Raw genomic sequence first — 21,705 nt, forward strand, 5'->3', positions numbered from 1 at the left:
ATAGTTAATATTTCTTACAGCGTCATTGTCTATGGGTGATGGTGACCACTTACCATCAAGTGGCCCATATGCTCGCCCGCCAACCTATAACATAAAAAAAACCAACATTCCTTACGACATGAATACACCCAAAACCTTAGGAACCGTAACCCATCAACATCTTAATGCTATATCCCTTGTGCCTGTTATACTGGGCCACTATCAAACCGGAACACAACAATACTGAGAAAGGGGGCTACATGAGCTAAATACATGTTTTATAATGTTATTTGGGTAGAGTATGTGATGTGCTGATTTCAAAACATACGGGTTTGCACATAACCAAGTGCCAACTGACTAATGTTGACTAAACTGCATAAGTCTACTGAGAATATCTGACTAAAACTTGACAACATTTCTTCTGTCTGTTGAGTCGAACCGATTCTCTGTCTGAAACGACTCGCGGCCACCACTCCTATATCGATGATACTTTTATTTAAGCCAATCACAGACGGTATAAAGACAAATAAACAAATTTGAAATTGAATTGAAGCGACATGATTGGTAGAAATTAAAAAAATATATTTTGTATTGTATTTCCACAATGGTTTTAAAGGAAAGGTGCTCGCAACACAAATCGTAGCTTTGTTACATGGATTTTCTTTATACTTAATGAGTAATCTCGTATTAGTCATATTTGACTACTTCTGCGGATCAATGCAGGATTATTGACTCACCATCGTTATTTAATTCATTTCCTTGGTCAAAGTAAACTTTGTAATTACAGTGATACACTTAAATAACATAACATGGATAATTATATGGATCTAATAATAATAATTGTAGGGACAGTCTAACAGTATACACTATAGCTTGTTAATGCTAGCGCTATCTCTCTCTAACTCCATCTCTGAGGACTTGTTAAAATAATTCCGTTTTTATTAATAATCGAATAAATAATTAAATTCTATTTTTAAATTGTTGATGACTAAAACATCGAATAATTACCGATAACAGCTTGGTCGACGCAAATAGCGCCATTTTTTTGCAAATTCATAATGGATATCATAGATTAATCATAATCAAGCTCTCGACCAATGGATATCGTCAATTAGATGCCTAGTGTTGTTTATTTGGCTTTTATCACGCTGTGGTTGGAATAGACTACAGATTTATTCACTATAATTTTCACGCTGTTTTATTTCAGATTTCGACCAATGATGTCGCTTTAATTAAATGTCAAAGATGTTTATTTGTCTTTAGGCCGCCTGTGATTGGTTAAGGCTCGTGGTAGCCGCAAGTCGCATCATATAGAGAACGTTTGTTATTTTCAGAGTTAGTTTGGAACTATTCTATTTTTAATTTCTTTATTATTGTTGTTATCTATAAGTAATAACACAAAACATACGTTGCTTACCTTCCTTTTTCATGCCGGCCTTGAAACATTTTCTAAGTCTACAGTATCTGCATTGATTTCTTTTGTCCTTATCAACGACGCAATTTCTGCTAAACCTGAAACAGATATTATAATGTTAACATTGGACGGTTTATTAGTTCACATAAAATTTAAGATTCAACGCACTTTGATTAACATCGTTAACTTAAAATATCGGGAATACATTATGGTTATTTTTAATATACTTATGATAGACGGACGGACAATTGGACCACCCGATTCTAAGTGGTCAAAGTACCGATCACATCTTTCACCTTCTCCTCAAAGGGAGAGGAGGCCTTTAGCCCAGCAGTGGGAATTTACAGGCTGATGTTGTTGTTGTATGTACCTGCATGTGTATAAATGATTCTTTCGGACGCTCCGCCTGAAGAAGCCCTTGCAACCGTCGCACGAAGAGGCTCCGTAATGCTTGCCGGTGGCGCGATCGCCGCATATCGCGCAATGCTGGGACAGCGTCGTGGAACTGGCAGCGCTCGCTTCGCTACTACTGGTCTCTAGCTGCATGTCACTATCTGCAAAGAGTAATCATTATATTTATATAAAAAAAAACTATGTAATATTTATTATCCATCGAAAATCCTTTTAGTAACTAAAACGATGGTTTCGCAGTCAAGCTTATGTTACTGCCATAATCTTTATAATTTTATCGAAAGAGGAGAGCTATATTTTTTATTTCATATTATAATAATAATATATACTTAACAATATTTAGTAATTAATAACTAGAACCATTTTTAAACCCCTAAAAATAGAATTTTTATGACTTTATTTTGTCCGTAATGATATTTACGTCTCTATATGTCCCCTTAAACTGTGAAGCTGTAAAATGTGTTTCAGATAAGTTTGGTTTAACATAATTGTTTATTTTAATAACTGTTTATATTTAGCGTTTGTGTCTGTCATATATTAATCTAAGAATACCCAAAAAAATTGCAATACAAATTAATTGTAGATACGTCTTCAAGATAATAAATCAGAGGCAAAAATTCCTACTGCTGGGTATCTCTTATTATATATTAAGAAAAATATCTAAAAAGTTTATTCCACCAAATATTTTTGCTGTTGAGTGCTATAGGAACGATATAAAGTAACAAACCTAAGTTAAACATACTGGTATCACCCTTAGCGTTCTCGGCTCTCAATATAATAAACAAAACAATTTCAATGAAATATCTCATAGTGCGAACTCTGAAATTATCGTGTATAAACATTCGGCTATGGAATAAAATGACCTTATGGTAAGCAAGGTCGGTATGTGGCAAAGGGATTTCAAAAGTGACGGAAGTGTGATAGATGAAGGACAATAGCGCCAGTTATGTTACGTAATAATTAGGAAATTATCATATATATGAGTACCGTTATATGAACCACTTTAGTTATTTTAACAAAGAAACGGTGTTTAAAATCCTGACTACATAAAAATTATGCTCGTAAAAGTATGACATATACATAATTAAGAAAAGCAGCAATAAAGAGCTTGAAATATATATTTTCATAGAATGTGCTGATAACCCTTTATCATTACAAAAACAATTTGAAATACGGGACAATATGCCCCTTAGAGGGCGCGATTTTAAATGAATATGCTAATGTCACAAAGCCTATAAAAAGCGGACGATCAAGATACTCGAAGAATTCTTTATTTGTCACTGACTAGGATATGATTTATGTGGGAACATATGGATATTTGCATAGATACATCCTGGCTAAAATAATGTATTCGTAGTCGAATAGAGATAGGACGTCATTGACAGTAGAGTCCTTTTAATCACATAAAAATAATTTACGTAAGCGCACCGAGGATCTGTTTCTTAACCATATGTTTTGAAACTGATAACGCCAGATAATCGACAAAAACAAAGCTTATTTTTTAAAAATCATAATGACTTGGTATTTATTGGGTGAGTAATGCTTTTTTAAATTAGTAGGTGGCCAAATGGGCTAACTTATGTGTAAGTGGGTATCCTCTCCCAACAAATCTTGTGCCTGTATTTACATTGGCTTAGTCAATCATCAAAACGAAACTAAACAATACTGAGTATTGTTGTTTAATAGTAGAAAATGTGATGAGGCGGTACATTAAGAGACCCAGACATATCATAAAGGCAAAAAGTAAACAAGTGTTAGCCCAAAGAGGTATTGCGAATTGTTTTTGTTTATTATAAAAACTGTTATACATTTATTACCACCAGGTGTATGTAGAACGATATGCATACTTACAAAGTATTCCAAAAGAGGACAAAAGAAAAATAAACAACATATGACATAAAATTCACGCGATATCATTCGTAGAGAACATGATTAATGGATTATATTCATTATGGTTAAGAGAAAAATTGGCGTTTTGCGTAGTATCAAAACTTTAAAAATAGACTAATGTGGATGAAAAATATCTAAGTGGAATTTTGTCGTATCACTACATATTATAAAACAATGTCGCTTTCTCTGTCCTATTATTTCCCTATGTATGCTTAAATCTTTAAAACTACGCAACAGATTTTGATGCGGTTTTTTTTTAATAGATAGATTGATTCGAGAAGGTTTTATTCGCTAGTATATAAATAAAGGTATACCAATGACTGTTAGTCGAGTACAATATGGCGGAGCTATTACCGATTGTAACTCTTTTTTCGATTGGTATACCCTATAGAAATAATTCTGGCTTTTAATATAATTATCAATTCATTCATCAAATATTTATGTTTTAGAGCTAGCCTCTACTTAATAAATATATATGTAGGCTAAAAACAAATACGCAAATATAAACTATTTTTATTACGCAATCAAAATCCATTGAATATCAGATTGTCGCACCTATTTCGATAAGAATATTTTTTTCTGATTTTTATAATATCTCGTATAATCAATGTCTATCGCCCTAAGCCCTACCGACTGTTATCAATGTAATGCGTACTATTTAATTAGATTTAATTTTGAGAGATAATTTATTTGAAGGACTGTGGAATCTTTGCGTTTAACGTTGCCAGGACAACTGATAAACGATATCATTTATTTTTCGTGATTGCAATGTTTCATTTTTTGCGAATATACTCACGAATGTTTTTAAATCCAGTTTGTTCATGGTTTCACTTATATTTCTCTGGCTTGTACCTACTCTGAGTTTAATTAACGAATTTATTATTTATTAACTGGTGTGAAGGTTGTCTGTGTTATATAATTAATTATTCGAATATCAATTAGTAACTTGAATTTCTTACCACTATGATATCTATATGGTTTTTGTATTACATCAATAATAATAAATACGATATTAATGTCTTGGCTCTAAATTTTTTAGCCTTCGTATTTTAAAACTATTAAGTCATATTAAAAACAAAATTAATCTAAATAATAATTAATCGACCAATGACGCAATAAGCGTTCAGTATTTAATGGGATTAGTTACTTTGACTTTATTTTTAATATTATAATCCGATTTATATTATAAGCCTCTTTAGTTTATTTCACTGATCTCAAATTTACCGTCTTCGATTTATAAAATTTGAACGAATAGTTTTAAAATTGGTGACAAATGCAATTTGAGAATCCCTGCGTTTTTTTTAATTTGAGTGTCTTCGAACTAAGTACTCATTATTAACGTCATACAAATTAATAATTATATTTCCTCTTGAATCGGGTTGAGAAATACTCAATTAAATTATTCCATGTAGGTAATGCGGAAAACCCCGTAATAATTAACTCAGTTGAATTCACAAAATTGATATAAAGTTTCATTACGCTAACGCCTATTAATGGATTGTCGATATAAGCTTAACGTCTAATGTTGGGCCATGGGTTCATCCAATCACAGAAGGAGTGAAGTCAAATAAACAATTTTGACCATGAATATATGCGATATCATTGGTCGAAATCTTTCATTTATGGTAGTCGTTATGGATTTGTGAAAAACATTCGTTCTGAATATCGGAGAATTGGTTTTCGGAACTATAGAAATTAAATTGCAAGTTATTAAAATAATTTAAATGTTATATTATTTAACTATAAATAAAGATACAAATATTAATCAAGGCCAGTTTGTTATCCATAAACATAGCAGAGCTATTAACATTAGCTTTGAATATGGTAAACCCAAGATTTGTTTATCTCTGCACTTGGATTAAAATAGGCGGTACTGCCTTAATTACGGTATAATTTCACTAAATATTTATAGATCGGCAGTATAAATATTGATACAAGTATTTGTTACATACTAATCGATCTTTGATTTCAAACAAAAATCCTATATTTTTCTAAATTAAAAATCGTATTTCTTTCATTTTTTTATCGATTCCTATTCCAATAAACTTTAAGAATAAAAACTGTGATTATACTTATATAAAGCATTGTCTATTTGGAAATATTTTATAAAAATTACTGTGTAAAATAATGCTTAATGATATTGGATGTAAACACATCTATCATTTAGATAATGATATGATAAGACCTATTTCAATAAATTGAAAAATATTACTCGAAACACGTATTTATCTAAATCAGCAATAATATTACGCGATCAAAAATCTTTAATATTTTTATCGCAGTTTTATTTAACATTATTATTCTTTCTGTAAAACGAATTCAGCGTCGTCTATCTTGCTCATATCTTTTAAACTACAGTTGCTACGATAAAAATGGAATTATATCAAAAATAAAACGACATTAAGCAAATATGATAAAAACTTTTTAGTTACCTACTTACGCAATTAAGTAACATTTGAATGTCTTTGCCACGAACCTGTATTGTAAGTTTGCGTTGTGTTGATGCATTGTGCATCTTCATTAGGCAGTCTAGTCAGGGGCATAGCGTACGGGTGATTGATGTGTTTCTCCCACACATACGGTCCCGGCAGCATATATTCCGGTGCTGGGCAATACCTGCCGCAAATATCTTGGGATGCCGCCATCGCGCCGAGCACTGGCATCTTCCAGCACGCGCCACACAAGTGTAACCACTCTCAACTTTTATCATGCACTGAACGACGGGTCACTATTCGGCGATTGATAGCGCCATTCGATAAACACGATTTCAGTCAGCAGGTAATCGAATTCATTCCAATTAAACACTGGATTAATTGTTATCAGTCGCAACTAGAACTTTTTCGGCCGCTATGTCACACGGACAGTCGCGCAAATATTAGCCAATAACGTTTCCCTGATAAATTTTATTGTTTTTATCGCGCGATATCGTCGATGTTTACTTAGGTCAAACGGGTGACCGTTAATAATGATCGACACGACCTTCCTTGAACGCGGCTAAGCGTCAACTAAGTGTGTGATGTGGTCACCTAAACTACGTTTTAATTAGTGCAAATCTGCTGAGGCGGCAACTGGGGTATTGCATATGAACGGGTCAGTTAATGTCTGGTCAGCGCTGAGGAGTCGCACTGAGTCACGCGTTATCGGAAATGCAGCGGATGTGGAGTCGAATGTACGGGCAGCGAGGACTCACTCGCAGCAGCTGATGGACATTTTTAACCATATAGAGAATGTTATGTTTCCGACCGGATGACTAATTGATTGTCGCGCACATTCGCTTTGTTCCTTTGTCATGTGTTTTGAATTTTATTTACGTTTTAAAATTATAAACTTTTATCATTTCCACGGAAAAAAAAAATCGCCCGAATGCACCTACAACAGCTTCACTTATTAAAAATACAAATAAATTTGGTTATATGTTGGTTTGGTTTAATGTAATCGTTTTATATGCATCTAAAAATCGTTTTTAAGATTGTATAACGTATTTAAAACTACCCAAATCTTTTCGAATAAGCATATGTTCTATTGTAGGTAATACCGGTGCGGCAATAGCGAGATAATTACGGTGAAATGATATTTACTCAAATATGTCAATAATACAAACGTCTAATTAGTAGTGTTGATATTTTCTTTCACAGGAACCAGATATGCCATGTGTCGAGATAAAACCAGCTCATCAGAATAATTCTGCCTAATAGCCTATTACTTTTATCTGACTGTTTTAGTATGAAAACTGGCAAAGCAAAGTAAATAATTTATATTTGTATTTGTATATTGTAATAGAAAGTATAGAAGAAAGTTTGCGTTGTAATTGTAGTTTATGAGAACATATATTTGTAAACATTATGGTATTCGATTTTCAAAATTATATATACTTTTTTAAAGAAAAGATGTCGATGCTTTTTAAGTTAAAGGCTCATACATGTTCGTTTTAATATTCATTGATTGAAAGATTTGTATTCTATTTATATATTTGGTATAGACAGGATTTTTTTTTCTGTTTTTTCTCTTGAAACTGGGCAGCATAAATTTGTTTATCAGCTTATTTGTTTTCGTTTCTATCTATTAACTTAAGTCTATCAACAAAGGTAACTAAGTACAGGAAGACTTAAAGCGTACCGATTTATTAATTTATACAGTTACATAGTTCTGAAATGAAAATGTATATAAATTTAATATAGCGTTATTGTTTACGAATTTAAACATAATATATACATGTATATTAACACATATATTTTTATCATTTTATTCAAACCAAAATGTTTATTTGAGAATTATCCGTACCACAGATAATAAACGAGCTGGTAAATCTGTAATCATAATGACTTAATTAACGCTATTCAAATAATATAAACAAATGAGTAATAATTGTTATGGAAATGTTCGTTTTAGTAGATATGTAATTATATATCATATTTACATTTTTAACTAAGTGTTTTGTATTTCGAATTAATTAAGAATTACTTATCTTAATTTATTTAACTACGACTATTTATACGTCATAACCTTCATCTTAATTCTCGAACAGTATATAAATTAAAATAAGTAATCTTAAATGGATACATCAAATGCGTAAATAACTAAGGACATATTTGTTTATTGGTAGAATGAAGATCTTAATAATTATTATTAATGAAAAAAAAAATTAACGGTCCATAATAATTATAATTATACATTTTTTACAGGTTTCAAAAGCAATGAATCCCATTGATTTGATTTTAACGATTACAATTAGGCAAATTACTAAAATAAAAAAATCTAAGTATGTGACGTATGGGATCATGAATACTTAAAAAGAAAATGACTACGTAAATGATCTTGATACATTATATACTATACTGTATAGATATAGAATAGAGAATATATATTCTAAATATGTGTATAATAATATCATAACGGCACTCTGACCGTTAACATTTTAACGTATAAACCGATTGGATTCAATTGGGTTTGAAAAAACAAACTATTCATTTTTTAAATTCAACCCGTTCAGAGGGTAAAATGGTGAGTCTTGGGAGTGTTTTTGTGCTATCGGCAAAGTTTCACAAATATAGCCTATAGTAAGTAATTACTATCAGATCAGTGTGATGTGTATTCGAAGATTAATAAAATATTTTACAGCAGCAAATATTTGTGAAAAGCGTTAATCGATTTTTATGGAATTCATTCAAAATTCAGTCGGAACATTTTAACAATACTCACAGAAATTATATATAAGCTTGTTATATGTAATTTATGTAACACTAGCCACCCACACACAGGTGGAATAGTCTACATAAAATATTTATATCGTAGGTAATGCTTGTAACTGTTTACGCGGTGCACTCCAGTACAGTACATGTTATGACTTCTTCCGACATCTTTAACAATCATCGTCATATATCAGCCAATTTACTCAAAATCTTAATTAATTAGACACCTATATGCGAGGATCACCCTTTTAGCGAACTTAAGCTGTGTTTCTTATATTTCGAGTTTATCGCATGTAGACAGACAGACAGGCAGACACGGCGGCGGACGAGTTTTGTTTAATTATTTCATAAATAGACGGCGAAGAACAAAATAAGCCTGCTTTATTAAATAGCTGAATTTGCTTTATTAAATAAAGTATCAGCAGCGTGTATAAGTTATTTTTTTTATATAAATAAATGAAAACAAACTGTTTAGTATCTCAAGTATCGTATCAAACGATTTATTTTTGTTAAAAAAAAGTATAGTCAGAGAGACAACAGCTTAATTAACTTATTTATACAAACTAACAGGATATAACTTCAGGATTCCAAATTCAAAACGTTTTTGAATATAGAATGTTAAAGAGATTTGGTACATATAGGTAGATGTTATGTAATTTTTGAACAGCAACATGGAGCGTGGATGGGCGGCGAGTAAACATCCCGCTATCTCGAGTCAGGTCGGGGGTCAGCGATGTCTTGATACTGGTCGCTTCCACGCATTACCCTCGATTCACAAGATTCCCCCTAATATTCTGTTGACCTAATATATTGTCACAGTGTATCGTCGACGCGCCTATGATTTCGCTTATCAATATTTTTGTTTGACGAGTTACAATACATCTCGTGACAACGAACTGGTATATAAACACTGTTATCAGTAATTTCTTATCCACTAGTGAGCCATTTAAGTCACAAAACGTGTAATAGTTTAACTCATTCCTATAAATGAGATCACTTTGAAGTATGCATTTTACTTTAACACCGAATAAGGAGAGTTTACGGGCTACCCTTGAAATATCATAATAACACAATACATCTAACAGTAACAGCGATTAAATTTCCCACTGCTGGGCTGCCACCACGCTTTTTTAAGGCGGATTGGTGGATTGTCATGTGGTATAATTTCAATAAAATTAGACACATGCAGGTTTCCTCAAGATGTTTTCCTTCACCGCTGGGCGCTTAAAAATTCAGTGGTGCTTGCCAGCGTTTGAACCCACAATCATAGGTTAACACGTACGCGGTCTTACTACTGGACCATCTCGGCTGAATATTATAAAAATCGATCTGAATTCAATAACATTAGCTAGCTACAGCTTACAGGTAGCTGTAACCCCAACAAACACAAGCTATTTTTTATAACCAAAATCTGATAACCAAATACTAAAAAGAGAGTAGCAACGCGTTAAATTTTATTTTATTCACCCCATTTTATATAAAGGTTTAATTCACCCCACGCACGTGTTTTTGATTTTATATAGTCTAATCTTTCTTAATTAATGGGCAAGTGCAAAATTTTTTTTTTAGATGAAACTAATAGATCCTGAGAAACGATTAGTGCGTTCTGAAAAAACTTTAGCTTCACACACATCGGGTAAAGCCGCAGGTTCAGTTTGTAATATATAAATAAGAATATATAAATTAATCTTTGGATCTTTGGAAATAAGGATGCAGATCTTAAGATTTTGGGCCTGAATCTACAGTGGGAGTAAATTATTTCAATTAAGAAGTTAGCTTTTACACCTCTGAGGATGTGTGTAAGCTGGTCCTGTGCCTGAAGACTCTCCAGTCTAGGCGGATTGGCGTTCCGTCAATGAGAGAAGGGATCAAGCTCGTGTTTGCTTGGGAACATAATGTAATATCATACGAGTATGCAGACGGCTAGACTCTATTGAGAATGGCTGCCTTTGCCAAATTCGGTCATCTTCATATTACTGGATTACGACACAAAACAATTGAAAAGCGCGTAAATATAATATTATATTTAATACTTAGTAGAGTACTTATAATTAACAGAGTCTACACTAAATATTAAAACTACAAACACTAGCAGTTATAGCGCGTTTAATAATATAACTATATTAAAAATTTGGAACAATTTTTGGGCGCCAGTGTTCATATTATTGTTTATAATAAACTACTGATAAAATATGACAAATTACTAATAAAAGTATACTAACAAGTAACTAGTAAAATACATAGCGATTACTCTCGGGACAATTTGCATTCCTAACCAACTGGTAGTTTTACTTTTAATTGCTTTGATAATATCCTTATAAAATTATTTAAAAGGGCTTGTAACCTTGTACGAGTCTACATAATTAAATACAAATATTGATTGACTTTTACTATTTCATTGTCAGTTTTAAAGTAAAATTTCTGTCATATCACAAACTCCTTCCGTGTTTCGATTATATCAGTATACAACTATCAGCTGTTATCGTTGTCAAAATAGTTAACAGATCTCCCGCATATTAATGGTTTAGTTAATCGTTCGTTTCTATTTTATGTGTCTATGTATGACATGTTTAAATAAATTGGAGATTAGATGATGTCTCTGAGTTAGATAACAAAGGGCAGTGACGTGCATCCCATACAGTAACAACCACTTTTTATCACAATAAGTTCATTGAGTAATCATGTTAAACATATGTATATGACCTATAGTAGTAGTTAGTAGGTTATAAAATAGCATGTTTTTACATACATTTTTTTTATTTCAAAAGAAGATTTGTGTATTTAATAGTGTCATAATGATAAATCTGGGTCTTTTCTCTCTTAAAGACATCACTAGATCCAGTTTATATTTCGGTTTTCAATGAAAATTAGAATACAATTTATTCAAGTAGACACCTTAAAAATCGTCATTTCACAGAACTGTATTAAAAGTAAAGCTACGACCAGCTCGAAATGTAGATTCTACCGAAATACAAAATAGAAATTTATGTTACTTAAATACAATTTTCAATAATATATAATAAATATGTCCTGCCTGAAAGTCAAAAAGTTTCTATTATATAATCTAGTGTTGAATATGGCTCTCGATGTATGTTTAATTTTCATTAAGATACACGATCTGACTAAGGATTTTTAACAAAAATCAATAAATATAATTTTCATTAAATATTTCATAATTTATATGTATCATATAAATATTACTTTAAGGACGCCGAGTTACGTTTTTATGTAATTATAGCCCTTAAAACGAAAATAATACATAAGATACGGAAACGTTAAGGTCACTGTGTATAATGTAATCAATTGAAGGCAACCTCATAGGAATGAATGTTTTTTTTATTCATTAATATATCGCATCGTATTGGTATAGGCTGAAATAACACAGGCGTGAAGTCTTTGACAATCATGAGTACATAACACGTTGATAAAAACACAGCATGAATACACGTGTCACTTTTAATTCCTTAAACTTTGGCAACATTTGAAACAAAAGACGATAGGCATTCAATCTTTCAATCAATCAATCATTTTAAGTAAAACACGAGGTATAAAGGAAAAACATTTTGTATAATCCATGTTTCGAATAATACATGTACAGCCAGGGTTGGTAGCATGTAGTGATTATTATAAAATGAATAATTCAATATTTTCGAGTGGCGTCAATGAATAGTGATCAATGAGCATTTATTAAGCCGTCTTATAATTATTATTTATTTTGTATATTCATTGTAAATTATAGTCTGAATTCTTCACACTGTATCAGTTAATAAATGTTTGTTAATAATTTATACTTACAACCTACCTACGTATAAAAAATATGTCATTATATTTAAATTTGATTAGAGTGACGTAGAGAACGCATAGATAATGAACACCTATACATATGTAATGATTCAATGACGTATTATTACCCTCAGCCTTGACATCTATGAACAGGTATTGTTTGAGGAAAATGAGTTGATTTTGTAAATACATAAGAAAAAATAAAACCGTCAATGATCATTCCAAAATATTTATATTCTTTTGTAAGCAATTTGTTTTTAATTTTTATTCAATATTTTTTTTTAATTACAACTTATTTAAATTTAGAAGTTTCTTACGTAACTTTTTTGTACTCGAATCATTTAAAATGTTTAGACAGAGATTTACAAATAAAACGTCATTGATATTTTAACATCTAAAAAAATTATATTTTTGTCAATGACGGTAAGCACCAAGACTATAGGAAGATATTATGCTTTATGGTATATGTAATAGTGCCTCTATACCAGAGGCACTGTTACGTAATTTACCCCCGGGAGTACTTTACTTACCACTCATAGTCATTAAGAAGTAAGATCCAATTATGCGGAATATGGTGATACATATTCTGGAGTGCTTTTGACTAAAGATTTGATCTTTGTGTCAACATTTTTGAGCATAGCCTTACGGTATACGTTAAGTTATAGATGACAAAAGGGATTATATATGGCCTGATATTTTCTTGTGATAGTCGACTTACCTCTTTTAATAAATACTGTATTTAAAACAGTTCGTATATTTTTAAAACCGGACATTAATAATATTATTCTTATAAAAGTTAATTATTCCACATAACCTTGCTAACACTGCACGATTGCATGCATTTATAAAAAGCCTTACAAAAACCTGTGCCTTTTGTCGTGCAAAAGTTGCGGTAAACCGGACTCATAAACATTACATACAACTGTGAAAAACAATACAGGTTCTGTTTATGGCAAGCAGACATTGGAGATAACTCTTTTTTAAGGGACTTCGTAATAGTTTTGGAACAAGAAAGAGATGGTAAATTCGAAGTTCTGATATAGTCAGCTGGCTCGTTAGGCTGTAACCCGATTCAGCATGTATATTATAAATCCGTATGATAATTAAGGTAATTCTTCCAGTATGAATCGTCCTCGAAGGAGTTTTGATATACAAACATTATCTTACGCCTTACAGTGATGAGACAATGGAAGCGAACTCTTTGAACTATTCTAATATATTTTTAATTTCCGCGAAACCGTCATTATTTTCTTACTTATGCAACATACAAGTTCAGCTTTATTCAATAATGAAAAATATCTTAATAATCGCGCAATGAATTATTATTCTATGCGAATATTAGAAAAGAGGTTTTAATTGTTTTATTTTGTATGCAAATGATTCACCTCTAACTCTAAAACTTTATTTTACAAATAAAACAGTAAAACCTTTTCCAATCGAAATGACAGATAATGAAACCATAGATTTACATATTTAATACAATTTGCTACATTCCGACATATCAATAGTTGTAAATCAAGACGGCGTAAAATGTATATAATCAGAAGAGGAATTGCCGGCGAAGCTAATATTTATTATAGTAAATTACATGACGTAATTTACTATAATAAATAAGTAATAAGTACTTTAAAAAAGTAAAGTAAATGTTTGAATTGGCCCTAACACTGGGTAAAGACTCTTTATTTGAGAAGAGCTTTATTAACTTCGCTGATACAATGCGGTGTGGTGTATAAACAGGTGCCAGGTAAACAACCGACATTTATGCAGGTTTCCTTTCGAGATCTTCGTCCATCGCCATTCACATTAAAAAAAATTGGTGTTAGCTTGGATTTGAACCCGCATTCGTTGGATAAAATTCACGTGCTATTTACGACAAGGCCACCACAAGCCAAGTATAGAAAAACAAATTTATATTGAGCATTATATATTAAATTACAATAGTTTCTACATGGGTCAAACATTTTTTATATTTTCAATGTAACGTAAGATTAATTTATAAGTACGATAGATTTGAGTAACCGAATAAAAATATTTATCTAACTTTATCATCTGTACTAATAATATCAAGAGGAAAGCTTTGTTTCTTTGTAATCGATAAACGAGCTGAGATGGCCCAGTGGTATGAACGCGTGCATCTTAACTGATGATTTCGGGTTCAAACCCAGGCAAGCACCACTATATGTAAGTGCTTAATCTTGTTTATAATTCATCTCGTGCTCAGCGGTGAAGGAAAACATCGTGAGGAAACCTGCATGTGTCTAATTTCATCAAAATTCTGCCACACGTGCATTCCACCAACCCACATTGGAACAGCGTGGTGGAATATGTTCCAAACCCTCTCCTTAATGGAAGAGGAGGCTTTAGCTCAGCAATGGGTAACTTACAGGCTGTTACTTTCCTTTTTTTTTTACTTTTTAATCGATAAACTCTAAAAATGACGAATTAAATAATTCACTCGTTTCATAATAATAAGGTAAGTTCACAAGAACATTAATACATCGAATTCGCTATTAAACGAATGATAACAATGTATACTATTTGACACTAAAATTTCATTTTCAAAAAGGTTTCATAATTTTGTCGCCAAATGTCAACGAGTGACTTGCAGTTTACAATAACAGGAAAATAAAATAAAATTTGTCATAGACTTCAAAATTACTAAAGAATATTTTGAATAAACGCTTTAGGTTTCGAGAGAGACCCAATAGTAAATGTTTAATGTTCTGACCCCTTCCTTCTCCCACGCGAAGCCGGGTTGGGCAGGATAGGTTTTATTTCCATATTCGTATCGTAGAAATACTACTATTACTCATTTAATAAATATGATAAAAAAAACAACTTTGTTCACAGTTGCACTTTACTCCTTAATACAGAAGTGTCAGACAGATTTCCAAACGCTTGTAGTCAACAGTGATATTAAAATGAGTATTAATTGTATTAGCAATAATAATATTTGCGTCGATTTCATATGAATTTACCACGTTGCGTATAGCCATTGATAATGACTTGCAAAACTCGATGCATCAAAGCTTTTGCTAGTATTATATAGTATAGATGTGTGCGTGCTCTTCAATTACATAGATACGAGAGTCCAAAGTCCATACGTTAGGTTCAATTTTGCAATACATACTAAACATATCTCATTCTTTGACTTTGTTCGTGTATAATTATAATATGATAATAAGTAAATTTTATTTCAAGCTGAAAAGTCAGTTTTGACAGTCCATTTTTTGCGTTTTCCACGTCTACGTGACATATGCTCTCCTGTTTTATCCAGCATGTCTTTGTCATTCAGCTTACTTATCACGTTATTTTTAACAAGACATCGCATATATAGCACATTTGTTATCAAAGGTAGTAAGGTTGGTAGGAAAAGTATCAATAACATAAATATACGACACGCGGGCGCATTGGGCAGAACATTAAACGGGGATGAAACCGCAAGGAGCAGATGTGTAGTATATATTCGTACTTATTTTTTTGGTTAAAATAAAGTTATAAAGATAAACCATTAAAGATTTTTTTTAATTACAAAAATCATTGTATTAGTATCATAATCAACGGTCTTCAAGTTGTATGTTTTGAAGTTGTTTTTTTTTAGGTAATATCGTATTCAAAGAGTTTTTAACTTTCATTATATATTTATACGTCAAGTTATTATTTTATATATTAGACTACATACTGACAGTTGAATTAATTTATAATAATTTAGATAATTGTAAAAATGTATTATTATTGTGGACTTTGCCCGATGATACATGAAAATTACCTTATATATTAAGTACATAATTATTGTTAAGATTTTGACAAGACTACGATTAAATGATTGATATTGTTTCTATCTAGATAATGCAAAGCATGTGTTGCAGTGATTATTTATTTATTTTTAGTAAACAATTATTCGCTGCGCCTGATACCTTTGCTCGATAATCTACACTAATATTATAAAGAGGATTTTATTTTGATTTTTGTGTGTGTGAGTATGTAATGAATAAACTCAAAAACTACTGTGAAGATTTCAAAAATTCTTTCACTATTGGAAAGCTATTAGTGCTAAAAAAGATTAAGGATCCTTAGTCACAAATAACACGACGAACAAATTCGGATTGTAAGTATAAATAAATAGACAATGTTACCACGTTGCATAAATATACAACAACAAATATATATCTATAAATAAAACGTAAAATATATAGCAAAATCTTATGTCCTAAGCCGCTAGGACTATATCATAAAACTTTATAAAAATTTAATATAGGTACAAAGTTTTTTTCGTATGGATTGGACGATGTCAAAACACGCATACTTATTGACACACTTTATTTATTTCTTATCCTAATTAATGCATCTCAAGACAACCGTTCATAACATGAAAAGTTGATATTACATCAACTTTTTCTGTACAGTTCTTTTACATATTCCAAGCCGTTCTAGTAGACAGTATTACATCATGTTATAAAGGATTCCAATTCTTTAGATTTTAATTTCAATGACATATTACTTTCTGCGACGGGAGTGTGAAACCGTGTTTTATATTTAGCTGTGGCGGTAATTTGGGAGACTTTCACGAACTTCAAAACGTTTAAAATGCTTTCATTCGTATTGATGTTATTTAACAATTATTGTTTAAAAACACGCTCGTTTTTATAACGGAAACGTCACTCAACAAAAGAATTGCCGAAAAATAGTATAGGTTATAAATATTAAATATAGTACAGGTTGTAATAGTAATATTTTTTATTATGTAGGTTTTATAAAAAAAAAATTAGAAAAACAAATATAATTTAAATTTCGTAAGTAACCTAAATACTTTTGTGTAGCAACATAATATGTTAATATATTATCTCATGTTTGTCTATGCATCTCGAATATGATAAGGATTCAAATAAACATGAATCATAAAAAATCTTTTTGTTTAAAAATTCATTAATATTCATATTTGTTGGAAAACATTATGAACACTAAAATAAATAAATGTAGTTTTATTTTAAAGCTATAGATGACATTACAATTACATCATTATTCCAAAGTAAGTCATATTCATAATGTTCTTAATAATTCATTATTTTACTAAGTATATTTAAAGTTTAAATTTAGATTGGTTTTAGTCAATGATATTCTAATAAACAGATATGTTATACTCATACTAAACAACAGAAAAAAGTGTGCCGCGCCGGGGACCGTTTATTTTACATTTCGTTACAAGTAAAAAGGATAGCTTGATAAAAAACAGTAAGTAAAAGGGATAACTAGATGTTTTAATTACGCAAAACGTATTACTACGTAATTATGATGTATTATAACGTATTACTGGCATAATTATGATGAAAACGACTAAAGGCAAACGTCTCAATTAGGACGTTTTCTAGTCTTCACTTTTTGCGCGTTAATGACATATCTGTTTACTAGAACATCATTGGTTTTAGTACAGAAAAATGTTTCAATTTATCAAACATTTTAGTGAAATCTTTTAATGAAATAAGTTGACTGTCATTATGTACGCATAACATAACAGTGACCAGATTTGCTATAAACGTATTATCTCAAATAAGTATCAAATTGGAACTCAAACAAAAAATAAATAAGTTCATATAAATATACTAATACAAATTTCCGTAAAATAAAATGCATAATGAAAAACAAGTTCTACAAATGATATATACATACATTTCATATCAATGTGCAGGGATTGTATATTTTATTTTATTTTGAGTAGCACAACTAACAGTACACAAATTAAACAGAATCAATAATTAGAGTAAAGAATTATAATACATTTTTTAACTATGTATTATACATATAATAAATAATAAAACCAATAAGATATACTATAAAATTAGAAATGAGCAGAAATAAAATGTTTACTTTTTGAATGTCTAAATCAATTATTATTAATATTAATTAAGACACTATTAATACTCCTTTTATATGATTATTGGTCACCAATGCCCAAAGATAGTAGGCCTGTAAGAAATATATTTGCATTACTTATACATGTTACATGTATAACCAATGTACCACAAACCTTCGGAGTTAAAATGTTATGTCAAATGGGCTTACTACCCTTCAAACAAGAATACAGTAAAGTAACAGCCTGTAAATTTCCCACTGCTGGGCTAAGGCCTCCTCTCCCATTAAAGATCATATTCCACCACGCTGTTCAAATGCGGGTTGGTGGAAGCAGAATTACGATGAAATTAGACACATGTAGGTTTTCTCAAGTTGTTTTTCTTCACCGCCGAGTATGAGATGAATTATCAACGTGAATTGAGCACATGCATATTCAGTGGTGCTTGCCTGTATTTGAATCTGCAATCATTGGTTAAGATGCTAGCACTCTAACCACTGGGCCATCTCAGCTCAGCTAAATGAAAATAAAACTAGACTAATCGGTTTTTGGAGGTAGAATATATGGCTAGTAGCTGGATTCTCCTCAAAAGGCCAAGCTCCTTGACAATTCTTTGGGAGTTTATTAATTTACAGTTAGTATGTAATTCCCTAAAAATTCTAATATTCATAAGAAAATATTGAACTAATTATTTTTATTTGACATTATTTGAGTTATTTATTTTCCTTTCATATAAATATGGTTATATGTTTGTGGTAAGAATTGAAATAATAATAGCATTAAGATCAGGATTACATCAATGTTTAAATAGGTGATACCAATAATAGTATATAAGGTAATAGTATAAAATATAGAAAACAATGTGAGATTTTCATTTAAATTGCTCCATATCACTTTGCATTTAATGTATTGTGATCAATTGCTAGTTCTAGTTACAGAGATGCAATTGATACTAATTATTGTGTCCTTAACCATTTCAGCATGCCTCAAAGACTACAATTAATACAAAGTACACAGTAAATATATATAAAACCTTGTTCTTGCTAGTTGAAAACTTCAAATTATATTAAATAATAATGAATTTTGAACAACAAAGATATAACAATACTTAAACTCAATTATATATTATTTCAAGTTCAGTTTTGTTTCATTAATATTAAAGATCCATTACTTAATTTTTATGAATACTTTTTATATATTAATACTTAAATCCAGACAATAATGATTAAATATTAGGAATAAATCATAAATATATAAAACTAATGATATTGTAAACAACATTAGTTTCATTCTTAGAAAATGTATATGTTGACAATTTCTGTGACATCATGGTATTACAGACAGAGGGAGACAGCAAATATAAAACAAACTATTAAGTTTCTGGTAAATTGGAAAATCTATTTCATTCTGAAATACAATACAATAAACAAAATATATTACATATAAATATGAAGTATTTGATTAAATTTGACTGCTGTTACTGTAGATATTAATTATTTTTGTAAAATGTTTATATTGTATGACTATAAGTTAGAGATTTACTAGTAACAGTGACATCATATTAACAGAATAGGTTTAATTAATGCTACATAATATATATAAATACAGATAGTTGCATAAGACTCTGATAAATAAACATTCTATTAACAAGAGGTCAAATCTGTTCTAATAGAAGCCCCGCGATTGAAAATGTAAATAAGGACCTGCCCAGTTATGTTGCAAACACGTTGCTGTGCACTCAATTACGTATACATAAAAGTGAGAGAAACATTCCGAGAGATCTGAAACCAGCGATGGCGATGGATATGTTAAAAGTAACTCGTTCTAACGAAGTAATTGTAAAATTTTCCATTAGAACATGTATGTGTTGAAAAGGAAATGCACGAATCATTAATTGACATAAGATAATTGACTTGTTTACGTCGCGGATAAAATATATGCAAACTTACCTTCGTCGCATAATCCCATATTCAAACGGATGTTTTGATGTCCACAAACTGTACTGTGATGATAAATTCAATATTTACAATTACTAAACAATACTACTAAGACATTTAGGATACATAAGTTTTAGATTGGCAGAAATGACAATTCATATTTGACATCGTCAAAGTGACAACCGGAAAGAATGAATGAATGATTGTAATTAAATATGATACCTCTGAAGTGCTGCCATCTATCAAGACGTGAAACAAAACAAATTATGCTATTTAAATGTAGAGGGCAGTGCTGTACGAAATGTAGTTTTTTATTGTTTTAAACAACCTCTACGCTGCTGCTGCTATTTAATGAATAAAATGTTAATGGTAGACATATTATTTGAACCATTGCCCATCGAGAGGATTTAACTAGCATTATATCATTAATTTTTATTTTGTTGTTAAGGCTAATTCTCATATAAAAGTAGTATTGTTCTGCGGTCAAATTATGTAGGTACTTTTAAAATTCTCGCGTTAAGAAGTAATTAGGTATTTTAAAAATAAAACTATCATTCAAAATCTCACTATCTATGCAACTCAGTCGGAGCGATCCCAATGCTTACATTACTTATGTTTACAGACGTGTTTATATATTGTATCACTTGATCTATGAAATAAATAAAATATCTCGTTGGTCTAGTGGTTCGAAATAACGTTGTAAATCTCAAGGGCTATGATATATACAATATAAATCCAGGATTGATATCCCATTTCGGTTTAAAGTAATTCAGTAGCTGTTGCAGGTTGTTAAGTTTCTTTTTTAGAAGATTTTTTTTCTAAAGCAATTCGGAGTCTGATTTTGAAGTGAGTACACTCAAATGTCTCGGAAAGTACGTAAAGCAGTTGGAATTTGCGCCTGAGTTCTTACTAAGCTCGTTTCAGGATTCCAACGGATTGTGAGAAAGAGGGAACAAAAGTGAACCTGCTTTGGCGTTAACATCACACGTTTCCCTTGAGATTGGTGGTCGGGACCGAAATCGGTCAGGACGGCATTGATACATTACGAGACACCTATTTGAATAATAAAAACAGAGATTCTATGCCTGAGAACTTCAGCCTTGGCCCACTTATATAATATATGAAAAAAAACAACTAATTAACAAAATTGGTAAATCTTTGTGAATATTATATAATGTAATCTAGCATCATTGTCTTTTTACGATCATAATGTGATTTTTTTTGTAAACAAACACCATGATTAAGACAACCGTG

The 21,705-nt window shown here is 30.8% G+C and overlaps 1 protein-coding gene across 4 annotated transcripts in view; it reads right to left on the bottom strand.

Annotated features, from left to right (window-relative positions):
• The window catches only part of LOC124537193 (transcription factor HNF-4 homolog), a 63,388-nt gene that overhangs the window by 6,483 nt on the left and 35,200 nt on the right, over positions 1–21,705 (bottom strand). For 2 of the 4 annotated variants that reach the window (XM_047113931.1, XM_047113930.1), the window contains exons 1-3: positions 6,171–6,700; positions 1,764–1,947; positions 1,397–1,491 (exon numbers count right to left, since the gene is read on the bottom strand). In XM_047113931.1, coding sequence (XP_046969887.1) covers positions 1,397–1,491; positions 1,764–1,947; positions 6,171–6,357 — 466 coding nt within the window. In that variant the 5' untranslated portion in view covers positions 6,358–6,700. Of the gene's footprint in view, positions 1–1,396; positions 1,492–1,763; positions 1,948–6,170; positions 6,701–20,463; positions 20,627–21,705 lie in introns of those variants that run through there. The other 2 variants (XM_047113933.1, XM_047113932.1) reach the window with 2 other exon arrangements.

Source organism: Vanessa cardui, chromosome 18 (assembly GCF_905220365.1).
Source record: "Vanessa cardui chromosome 18, ilVanCard2.1, whole genome shotgun sequence".
Lineage (NCBI taxonomy): Eukaryota > Metazoa > Arthropoda > Insecta > Lepidoptera > Nymphalidae > Vanessa > Vanessa cardui.